Source organism: Colias philodice, chromosome 8 (genome assembly GCF_061535455.1).
Source record: "Colias philodice isolate Cphi_HAF_F1 chromosome 8, ilColPhil1 Martin Lab GWU primary, whole genome shotgun sequence".
Classification (NCBI taxonomy): domain Eukaryota; kingdom Metazoa; phylum Arthropoda; class Insecta; order Lepidoptera; family Pieridae; genus Colias; species Colias philodice.
Genome location: NC_143093.1, coordinates 4,195,738 through 4,208,636, shown reverse-complemented (window position 1 = coordinate 4,208,636; position 12,899 = coordinate 4,195,738). Strand labels below are relative to the sequence as shown.

The 12,899-nt window shown below is 29.6% G+C and overlaps 1 protein-coding gene across 1 annotated transcript in view; it reads right to left on the bottom strand.

The window, feature by feature from the left end:
• LOC149486450 (cell adhesion molecule Dscam2-like) overlaps positions 1–12,322 on the bottom strand; it is a 37,649-nt gene extending 25,327 nt beyond the window's left edge. Inside the window, exons 1-4 of the mRNA XM_089698083.1 lie at positions 12,155–12,322; positions 7,179–7,395; positions 3,173–3,318; positions 286–444 (exon numbers count right to left, since the gene is read on the bottom strand). Of these exons, the coding sequence (XP_089554209.1) occupies positions 286–444; positions 3,173–3,318; positions 7,179–7,395; positions 12,155–12,188 (556 nt within the window). The 5' untranslated portion in view covers positions 12,189–12,322. The remainder of the gene's footprint in view (positions 1–285; positions 445–3,172; positions 3,319–7,178; positions 7,396–12,154) is intronic.
• Positions 12,323–12,899: the final 577 nt, after the last annotated feature.

The following is a 12,899-nucleotide window of genomic DNA, read 5'->3' as shown; positions in this document are numbered from 1 at the left end:
AATAATTATTAACCTAACAAAAATATAGAGGGAACATTTTTTTATTGACAGTCAAACGTGATGATAAATTTCTTTTTTAACAGGTTCAATATTCAATCAAACATAAACAGAATTAAAAAAATGTTTTCATCTTCTAAATTTTGTAATACGATTCATCACGACATGCTACAATGTCACATAACTACAAACTTATTTGTGTACTAGAAAAACTAAAAGGATAAAGTAGAGTACACATTAACAGAATATTCTAACAAATAACATGTATATTTCGTTCTAAATATTTACCCGTTCCCATATATCCCGTTGCTAGGGGCAACCCGTCTTGCAGCCACTTCACATCAGCAAAGCCTATCTGTAGCGATAGCTCACAACGCAATAGCACGGAACCTCCTATTTTAGCAGGAATCAGCTGACGAACCGAATGCGACAGGACATTGTCTTCCACTATACGATAAAGAAAGATCTATGTAAAAAAATTGAATGAAGGTGTGTGAATTTTATAGCGGACTAGCTTTCTTGCTAGATTTCAAACTTAACCAATTAGGTATATAGAGGTACTAAAACAATCCTCAAAAGCCACTCTATCTATTGAAAATCCGGATCAAAATCCGTTGTGTTGTTTTAAAGATGTAAGCATACATACGGACAAACAGCAAGTCATGTAAAATATTAATTAATGTTGTATGAAATAATTTTTTTTATAGCAGTTAAATTCGACTATACAAAATTATAATTTACGACGATTAATTTTGCTTTCACATAGTTTCAGTCCACTGAATCTCTCGTAATAAAATTATATTCAAATTATCCTCACGTAAGCCCTCGAATAAATAATATTAACAAGGCTTTAAAAACAAAAGCTTTATTTTTAATACAAACAACATAACAATGGGAGCATTCAATAATAAATTCAGTGTTGAATGGAACGCGATATTATTTCGGTTTTTATTTCTGTTCAGTTTCAATTTAAGCACACAATAATAATAAATCGATTCGAACTGCAATAGACATTGTTTTGTCTGTGAAGCCTCATTATCGTCGTCGAGAATTGAAAATACTTGTTTACCGAGTTTATGGCATCAATTAATTTTTATTCCAACATTTTCATATGCCTTTGAATTAAATGTGGTATTTTTTTCAGTATTTATCCATTCAAGTTGCTAAACAATAAATTTGCTACGTGTTGGTGTATATTGATATAATATATAAAAGCATATTGTAGCATATAGGTTGCTATTACAGAACAAGTATCACAATACCAAAGTGTCGAATACTTTCTTTGAAAGTCATTTGAATAAGAATAAGCTTCTAGCTCCCATTTGTTGCCTTTCAATTTCGCCTTTGTAGTAAAGTATATTGTCGAAGAAAATATTAAAATATGGTTGCTTAAATCTCTACGTTAAAGTTGCTTTGGCTTTGAAACTGTCGGTTATTTATATACCAATCTTTTCAGATATTTTTAATCTAAGTTTAAATTACCCGACGAAATTTGTCGCAAAATTAAATTAAGGTTTCGTTTTAATAATATTTCGTAATTTTGAATGTATTTTCTGCTACATATTTAAGTAAGAATGGTTAAAAAAGTCATATGTTTAATTTCATTATAACATATTAGAACATACAAAGTCCATAAATCAATACAACCTTTATAAGACTCAAAAGATGTTAACGCAATTTTCATTGAAAATTTGTGGAATCTTCATAATGAGATTATTTCTGAGGATATAATGTCGTCGAATTTTTTAATTAAAGCTTCTGAGATCCTCTATGAAAAAAAGTAATTGGAGCGAAAATATTAAATATACCATTTTAGTATTATTTTGGTCTTATTTGCTCGCAGCTAAAACCAAATCTAAATTTCCATTTTCGGTGGTACGTATCAAACATTTTTCCTAAATTGAAAACTCCGCTGTACAAAATACCCATGATCATAAAATTAATTTGTAATTCGACAAGCTTCTCTTGTTTCATTATAATCGAGGAGTACTGTAAAAATTTTACGAAAAAATCGAAGAGTATTCTAAAACTTTTAAGAAAAAATAAGAACGTTTCACGCATTGTAAACTTAAAACGAGTGTAATATTATGAAAACTGGGTGAAAGCGCACTGCGAACGTTACTGTACCATACTGCTATTTAAAAAATTTCCTTCGAACGCTCAAACAAAGGACTTGTTTCAAACTTCATATTATGTCATTTTTAATCCCTTAATATTAAAAGTTTCTCTCGTGAAAAAACTCGAGCGGCCGTGGGCTGTTTTCATTTTATTCCATATTTCCTCGGAATGTAACTGAAATTTAATTGGTCCAACTCGACTCAAAGTTGTAATTTGTTTTGCCCTTCTCGTACATTTGCTTATTACAAGACTCCGTTGTTTGCATTGAATAATATTATTACGTTTCAAGCACGCGGAGCATACATTATCCAATATTCTCGTAAGCCATTTATGTTTTTGTTTTACCGTCTCATTTTTATTTGTCGAAACAACATACCAAATTAACGAACAACCTACCATTTGTATATACGAAGCTCATGTCAGATAATTGGATTACCTATTTTTTTCGTTATGTATCCAATTACATCGTGTAAACAATAATTTAAAAATTGAAATTAAATTTGATTAAAATTTTGTCCACTCAATTGGGCTTATAAAACGATTATTCAAATTTCTATGGGTACCTACATGAATGCAATTTAATCATCATCGAAATAATTGCCGTATTGTATAATAAACAAAAACGTTGAGCTCAATTACAAAGCAGTGAACTTTAGTGTTTTTGTCAATTCCCATTTTTTAGAATATATCTACTCTACAAAATGGCAAAATTCGATTCAGATGTATATAAAAATATTCATTTTCCTCTTAACAAAGAAAAAATATTTGAATGTGCCTTTACCTCAAAATAATTGCCATAAGCTCTCTTCATTTAAGTCAGGCCGTGGGACTTGATACAAATTAGCACATTTCCTCCATCATACTTAACATTTATTTTAACTAGTTAACCCACGCAAATTCGCGTTCTCTTAAAAGGAATATTTTGTCACATTTTTGCAACATTTTCACTGCTCCAATACAAAAATATCTTTTCAATTCCATAGTTCGCATACTTCCTAGTTCCTACGATAAGACCGCTCTTAACATTAATTACAGATGAACTATAAACACACATTACCGGGTTGTAACAGCATCGGTCGTGACAACGTAACCCCAGCTCTATTAGAAGCTCTACATCTCAACACAGCACTGTTGCCACCCCCACCAGCATCAACCATCGACCTGCGAGCTCCTACAACCAGCCGCCCGTCGCTTAGCACATGCCTATAACAAAAACATTTTTTTTTTACTTTAAAACAAGATTAATGGTTACAGAAATCAGGTTCAATGTTTAAATATACATAGTATCAATAATGTGAATAGTAAAAATGATTTAATATAAGAATACTAACGTACAATAAGTAATTTTTAAAAACGTAACCGTAAATTTTTCCATTCCAAAACAATATTTCGGTACTATTAGTAGCTCAAGTAAATTCAACGTAAAAACAAAAATGGGACAGGTAATCATTATAACCGTAAAACAGAGCGTCCTAATTAATAATTCATAACAAGATAGCCGTTGAGTTTATGCTATAAAGTTGTAGCTGCAAAATATTTGTTTTATGTTCAACAATAACCATCAATACTTCCCAAGTTTCCGTTATTCAGCCGATACAAGAATAACAATGGCTTTTAAGTCCATTACGACCTAAGTTTTACAATTAAGAGCCAACGAAGATCAGTACATTATCAAACTTAGAAAAGTTTCATTGTTAATGGTAATGTACTTCTAGTATTTACGAACGGCTCTCATTTTATGGCTTGAAAAACAACTTTTTATTCAAAGTATGTACCTACTGTATGTACTAGAATCTAGACAAATACAAATAGTCAGCGATGTAGAATATTTCATCAAACACGAAAGTGATTTTATTTTTAAATTCAATATTTTACACTTTTTGCGCGTGTTGCACACTGGCACGCTCACGTTTAGGATGTTTTATTACATTTTAAAAATATTTCATATTTTTTACAATTTGTGATACCTATGCTTACTACCTATAAATTGATTATTTATTTTGGTTAAAAGCTACGTTTTAGGTTTCTTTTTATCTATTTACCTATGTCAATACATTAGCGTTACATGATGGTATTACATCTTCATCTTATTAAAAATACAATTTGACAGATATTAATTGTTCAAATAAAATCAATTAGTTATCGATGGAAAAATGCAAATTTAGCAATATGTAATCTTATCCAAAATTCAAGGATCATTAGTCACGATGTTCTTAATTAAGTCAATTTTAAGTGAGTTCCCCGAAGTGTCCAATTTTCGCTTACCTTAGCAAAAGTCAACATTACTAGGACTGAGCCGAATTGAGTAACTTTACCTCTGAACTTTTGCAGTCAACTATGAACTTTATTCCCATTCTATAGGGTATATTTAGCGCTATGTTTGCTTTCAGCTATTTCATACCCGATATCTCGAATTCGCAAGTTAGTTACAACCCGAGTGCGCCATGTGTTAGATTTTATTTTCAAATTGATTTTGAAATTAAATTCAATTGAACTTGTTGCAGTTGTTGTTCATTGTATTTGTGTGATAAATAAAAGTTTCTTTTAAGTTTTTATGTCACGTGAATATGTTGATGCATTATGCGCTAATGTTTTAGACATTCTTCGTTACATTATATTTATGAAACTATGGAATATTAAGAATTTTTCAAATAATCGAAAAACTATTTAACTCATTTATTATTATTATTTTTCAAACTCATTTAACTTAAGAATAGGTCTTACTAACTTAGGTCATAGAAAATATATTGTCAGCACGTATTTTTCCAATTTTTCTTTCTGTTCGCCAGTCGTTCCATAAGTCAAATGTCACCATAATCGTTTTCTTCACACTTTGCACCGTCATTGTATTAACACCCATTTCAGTTTGTCAAACTGTCTTCTAAAACGTATACCTACTAATCAATATATTGAAAAGATTTTCTTGGGCATTATAAATGAAACATTTCGTTCCAATAGCAATACTTACAATAGTCACTAACAACGCAATAAAGTTACAAGTTCAGCAATAACCCAGTCAAGCAAATTATTTTGAATCGGCAATGTCGACGGATTCATTGAATATTGTGCTTTCCAAACAAGAGTGGAAAGTTAGTCACGTACAGAATGTCGTAATGTTACCTAACTTCAAATATATTCGTATACGTTTTGACCTAATTTATTACCACCTTTTTATTAAGACGATATTGGTACATTTCGGTCCAACAGGCGGCCGACGCCAATTGAATGCGAAATTAGTTCTACAAATAACCTTAATTTATTATGTTTATATCGAAATTCCAGCAACACAAGTACATTAAATAATATACATATTATTGTAGCATGTGACGCATTTACCTGAACGTAATATACGTCCAGGTTAACTTGTAGCATGTCTGAAGATCAGCCTCAAATCATAAAATTTAAATTAAACTACATGAACCTTCTGTAGTTATGGGTTACAGATAAAATATTTTGTAAGTATCGGAAATTAGTTTTCTTCTATCTTATCAAAGCGAAATTCAATTATTAAGGCGCCTAGTTTGAAATTATTACATTTAAGAAAGAAAACTTTCCTTTCTCAGTGAGTATCGAACATGTGGAAAATAATTGGACTTTAAGTAAGGTGTAACGTAACAGCTTGATGAAGGCGGGCAAACGTAAAGCCGGTAATTGAACTCACTTCATATGTATATCGAGAAAGTTTTCAACTCGCTCGGACACGTCTCCTAACTTCCTTCTAACCTCGATTGGAAATTGGAAGCGGCCCAATTTATTAACTACGAGTATCTATGAGGATAGCCGAATTAGTTATGACATATCATTTGCGGTTTGCTCGGTATGTTTAACGTGAACTTTGGGTGAGGGCTTCATCAAGTTTGTCGGTGTTGAATGAATTTGTTATGATAAATTGTTTTAGTTGTATCACATCTTATCGATGTAGTGGCGATTTATAGATATATTTTTATAAGGATTTATGCATTTTGAATACTGTTGTTGTTTGTATAGTATCGTGTTTTTTTTATGCCAGATCGGCATCCGAGCTACCAGCTACCGTGGTAGACACCACCGCCCATCAACATTTTCAGGAGTAGGGCCTCTGTAGTTGCGTTGCCTGCTTTTAAGGTGATGATGTGATCTTGTATAATAAACAAATCTTATAAATTCTAACGTAGTTATTCGTAATGAAAAGTGTTAAATGTTCTCAGTGCAAAGGAATGTTTATATTTTTTATATTTTAAATAATTAATTAAGATATTATCTTTTAAATTGTTAACATTAATAAACTCTTTGTTACAGTATAGAAAAATAAAATTTCATTATTTCCTTTAAGCTACAAGATGGAAATACTCCCTTTTAAATGTAAGTTGATTTTGAAAAGGTTTTCCTGAAACATTAACTAACTAACTCCACTGAACTACGAAAGCTCTAAAATCTAATTGAGTAGCGACATTGACGGAAGCGAGTTTTAAAAACTATCCTAAAGTTTTAAAACCCCTTTATACATGTCTCTTTTCCACCATTTATATTTTATAGTATTTATTTAGTGCTTAAAAATAAAGTGTTTTTAAAAGACACCTATTTATAATATTAAGTCCATATTATGCCTTAGGGCTTAGCTTAATACCAGTACTTAGTGCGTGTAATGAAAGATATTTTAAATAAAAACCTTTAAATACAACATTTAAGGGGTACCTAATTTTTATATTTAATCATAAGCTTATTGAAGTATAATATAATTTTACAATTAAAAATTATTCTTTGTTTTTTATGTTTCATTGATGCAAGTACATATTAATATCTCTATGTATTTCACCCAATTTCACCACACTCATCAACAGGAAAAAAACGTAAGTACGCTAATAAATCACGAATAAGTAAGTCTTTAATTTATGTGACAGAAAAATACACCTTGTTTATTAATATACTTCTGAATATAATATTGTAAATTTTCCGCTTTCTAATTTTCTCATACACTTAACAGTGCAAAATTATGCAACGAGTTGCAAATGCAACAAAACATACGCAAACTCAAAAGTTTAAACCAAAGACGCATATCTAAACTTAATCTTAAATATACATACCGTAAACCAGGGATAGTGGTAATAACTTGTCCCTCCGAAGTGACCCAATGAACGTCAGGCGTTGGATGACCACTAGCCCGGCACACCGCATACGCGCCTCTCGTAGCGGGCCATAGAACCCTCGGAGGAGGCTCCGTGGTGAAGTGTGGTCGCTTGTCTCCCGTACTCGCGGCTAGACCAATCGCTAATATAACCACTAATGCCCATTGTATTTGCCCTGCAACAATAAGTTGTAATCAATAATTTGGCAAATAATTTTTTAGGTTATGAAACTATTATTATTGGAGAAATATGAATATTATACTACTTAAGAAAACTGTATTATCTTAACTGAAACTTTCGGTATTTAAAAATATAATAACACAAAAACTTCTGGTTCGTAAAACTTACAGTATTTTTTTATATGTACTCTTTGCTTTATCTTCTAAACTAATATGTATGTAGTTATTAATTATACACGCAATTATTTATATTTTGGCTAAAAAATATAACGAGACAACGTACCTACTTAAAAGTAAAAATATTTTGAATTAAAAAGTAAATCTTTCCCGCCAAATTCTATCCAGCCATAATCAAGCTAAATATCAACAAGGCTTTGAACTTTGAACACAGATAATAAAATATCATGATAATAATACGAGGAAACGAATATAAAAACTATTGAAATTTTAATTACAGTAATAATTTTAATAATTATTATGAAATGCTAAAAAAAATTAAATTCAACAATGTTTCATTTTTTAACGTTTCATTTGTGATATTTTTTTTGCAAGCGGCATTATTAGTCTGTGCTCATTTACTTTTTTTAACTTATTGCTAGAGTGTTGCTAGATATTACTGTGCCCTAAGAATCTGTTAATTAATAAAAAAATATAATGTATATTTCAAAATAATTAATTTTTAAATAAATTTTAATAAAGAATATATTCCATGCTTATTAATATAATATTTTTATTAGATGAATAATTATAAAAATTAAAAAATGTTTGTACATTGAATATTGTTCTGTATGTGCTAGGTGCTAGGTACGTTGGTATATATTATAAAATAATATTTATAGGGACGTTTTAATATTATTAATTAATGATATTTTTTTAGTTCTGGAATCTATTCGTGTATCTGTCCTGTGCGTTTCATTCAACATGCTTTTTGACATGGCCGTGGTTTTGAAATTTGACAATTTTGGACACTGGCAAAGGTGCATATAGAATGTCGTCATGAAAATGGTATCTACTTACTTAACAATTTAAATGGGTGTGTTAAAATCGACGTAGAAAGAAGAAAGCGTGAACAATAATTAATTCATGTGTACAAATAATTTTGGTGGATAAATAACTACAACAAGGTAACGTCACTATAATTATTATGTAGTATCAAGTATGTGCCTACAATTTTAATATATTATGTTATATACTGTTTGATCCATGGTTTGATCATCATTTGTTTTGAATATTGCATTCTAACGATGGTTCCAAATTTGAAATATAATTTATTTTCTCTATAAATAAAAACGAATAAACAGAAATGCTAAGGTACCTATCTTACTGTTAAGTTATTTCTTTGTTGTGTTTAAATATTAAATTATAATATAAAAATAATGTTATAATGTAATAATGATTGCAGGAAGGTAATGCGAAGGTACGTAGTTAACGTTAGTTACAAAACAAAACACTTCAAAGCCTTCGTAAGTAGTATCTATTAGTGAATTACGCTGCTTTGTTTTGTCTTCTAAATGTAAATATGTTTATTCGTCAAGAATTATATTATAGGTAGGTAATTTTTTTATCAACGATAGATTCAAAGGTATATTTTCTTAATTTCTTTTTTTAAGAATATTTCTACTTTAATTTGTATATTTCTATTGCTTTTATTATTTTTTCGGATTTAGTGATCCCTACTAATATCCCTATCCCTACTAGTCCCTACTAATATCTCTGTCTGTCTGTCTGTCAGTTACGCTTTCCCGCTTAAACCTCTCAACCGATTTTGATAAAATTTGGCACAGACTATCTTTAGACCCTGAGAAAGAACATAGGCTACCTTTTATTGCGAAATATGTACCACGGGCGAAGCCGGGGCGGACCGCTAGTAGCAAGTAAATTTATTTCAATAAGGAAAGTATATAAAAGGGCCAACTTTCAACCATTTATAGTGTAACAAAAACGATATTTTTAAATTACATAAAATACTTGTCTACATACCACATGATTTCTCATAACATTTCGAAAATTACGCATCTGCACGATAATTACTATATATATATATATACCTAGCAACAAATATTAAAAATCATAATCAACATATTTTTAGAATAAATGTATGTAAGTATCATCGAGATAATATGTACTAAGTACATAGTACAGACTATCTCTATGGTAAGTACCTATAGATAAAAATGTAAGCTATTCGAAATTCAATTGAATATGTAATTTCCAAATGTATTGTATCAATATTCCATTTATTCAAACAATATTTAAATTTGAAATTATCAAACATTTTTAACAATATATTATGAAAAATAATTTGGAAAATCCAAAAGTGCACGCCTCATAATTTTTTTTAATAATTATTTATTAATTATTATTTTTGTTTATTTAATAACAATTAAACCACATCGAATCAGACCCTGAAAAATGAAAGGGTTCTATTCCTGAGCATACTCAAGCGTAAGAGAAAAAAAAGACTCGATTAGTAAAGTATTTCGGTCGCTATCGTGTTAACAAGAAAATCCTCCGCACATACAGACACACGGACGTCCAAGACAGAACTTTTTTAAACTGTTTTTTAACTAGTTTAAATAACAAAAATGACATCAAAAATATCATGAATGTTAAAAATAGTGTTTTTTCTTAATATGTGTGTGTATGTATTATCTTACAAGTGCAATGTATGATACATAAAGACATTTTAAGTTTGAAAAATCAGATGTTTTGCGCGAAGTGACAGTAGTAGCCACCTCAACGCTTCGCTTATGAGGCGTGCAATACAGACTTGATATCTCAATAAAGATGTTAAACACTAATAATGTCTACAAGAACCTTATTCTATAAGTACCTAATTGAACTTTACTTAACTAAGATATTTACTTATATTTACTTCTATTTGTTTTGATATTAGTTTCAGATTTGAATGGAGTTGCCCTACCTCTCTTTGGGACTACTCTTTATCGATCAATCACATTATAGGTACTTCTTAGTTGAACATATTCTAAAAGGATATGTGCTTTTCGTTTGTACTGTAAACTTATGGTTAGGTTTTTATACTTATAAAAGCATTGTTCCGAACTTAAGATGGTATCATACGGTTTACTTATTATATCTACTTCAGCCAAATATAGTAGGTACCTGGGTAATACATAATTGTATTACTCAATAAAAGTGCTGGTATTTTGATAGATTTTTAATTAAATAAAAGTTATAATACAACTTATGGGCCTGGGAAATTTTATTTATGTACCTAATATAAATAAAAAATAGTAAATCAAATATCCGTATTTTATTTACTATTTTTTATTTATTTTATCATCTTTATCTATTAATTACAATAGGTATATTATGTACAAATAATTTTTAGTTTATAGTTTATTTCATAACGTTAAAAAAGCTCAATAAACGGCCGTTATGTTGATGATTGCTTACTACATGCCGATTTTTTTGTAACATACCAACTATAGGTACATATTGAAATATTTCTTCCATATTTTAAAACCTCCACAGCCTCATAATGGTACCCATTAATAATGCCTACATAAAGACGATTTAATTAAAAATCCACAAATAACACAAATAACGTAAATAACCTTACCGTTGAAAAAAATTCATACTAGACATTTTTTTAAATTTATACCAAATTGCACTCAGCTCTAAAAGGTTCTCTTAACGCTTATTTCGAACGAGGCATGAATTTAAATATATTACGTGATGTTAATTATAATTTTGGTAGAATAAATTATCACAAAATAATAATGCGTGTATATTTTCGAGAAATATTTTTTCATGATTGTTTCTGGAGACATTACCTATTGCAATAGGTAAAGGAGAATGGGCAAATTGGGCCTGAAACTTGGGCTAAGACCAATACACACGAAATATTGTTTTTGTGATAGATCATTACACATACCTTACGAAAAAAATAAAATAAAAAAATAAATCAACCGGGTTCTTGTACAGTCAAGGCAAAAAGTTTTATTTATTTGGCTATTATTTTTCGCACAATAACGGTGTTTTTAATTCGAGTGAAGTAAATATAAATCTAAATGTCACTGGAGTGACTGAGTTTAACCACAAAAAACGTCTAACTACGTTGAATTATAATAAACACGGTATAGGTACATGTTACAAAACATAATATTAGTGTATTTCGGTTATTAGAAGGCTTAAGATTAGTACGTATTTGTAAGTGAAAGTGAATTGGAGCAACATAAAGATATTGTCATTGTTTTATAACAGTTATTTATTGCAAAAAATATTATACACAAAGAAATAAAACTTGATGTGACTGTACAAAAAGCCGGTTGATTATTTTTTTATATATATTTTTCCCTTTATGTATTTGTTATGATCTATTATAAAAACAATATCTCATGTATATTGGTCCAACTCAAGGGTTCAGGCCCAACTTCCATAGTAAAATGCCCATTCTCCTTTACTATATTGAATTTTTAACCCAATATATTTTAAATGTATTCTAGTTTTTCATAGTTACTACTTTTGTCCTTGCATTTTCGTTTATTTATTTTTTAAATAATTATGGGTACGAAAATTATATAAGTTATTTATTTATTTTATTAAGCTATTTTAAAATAATTTTAATTTCAGATAAATAATTGAGAAATTCAAGTTATCAGGATCGATATTTATACTATACTATAGGCACTAGAGCTCTTTTCAGAATTATTGCAATCTATATCACATAGTCATTATAACTTTTTAGATAAACATTAACAATGTAATAATAAACAACAACAAACAACTAACCAATCATTTCGAATTCACACACACACATCCTCATTTTTCACACGCATGATATTTTCACTAATGCACCTCATAGTCATTCACGGTTCAGTCCTAAAATCATTGAGTTCGATCATTGTACGACGAAAGCGTATCGCAAAAGTTTTCGCTTCGTCCCGAACACGACCTTATCGTTCGGAATTCGCGCGCGGACTGCCATACAGCATACTAACTACTAAGGATAGGCGGTAAACCCTCATGCAATGATAAGGATGCTGTGACATGGGTGGTTCAATTAAATCCCTCTGTTCTAAAAGTCCTAGTATAATATCCTCATTACATATATTCGCACGCTTTCTTCATAAAGTAGGTTAAGTGATACAGCCCGTTGTGAAAGCTCTCCTTCATAGTATTTCGTCTTAAGTACGGCGATTACTTTAAGCATATATTATAACATTGTTTTAAAAGTTTGCATATTGTTAGTCATTTTTGTATGCCCATTAACATACATTGTAGTGTGTAAATATTCATATTCTTATTATTTTACACGAAGTCATACTATCCTAAGGCACTAATCAAGATTTTTATATTTTGATATTAAAGTTTATATTCTTATTTATTTACATCTACGAATATATGCAAAAAAATATTTGTGTTTGGAATGACTAATTACTTGAATTTTAAATGTTAAATGACCTACACATAAAGAACATCAAACTTCGAACAATAAAATTGTGCCATTTGATAAATAAATATTAAACCAACCAAA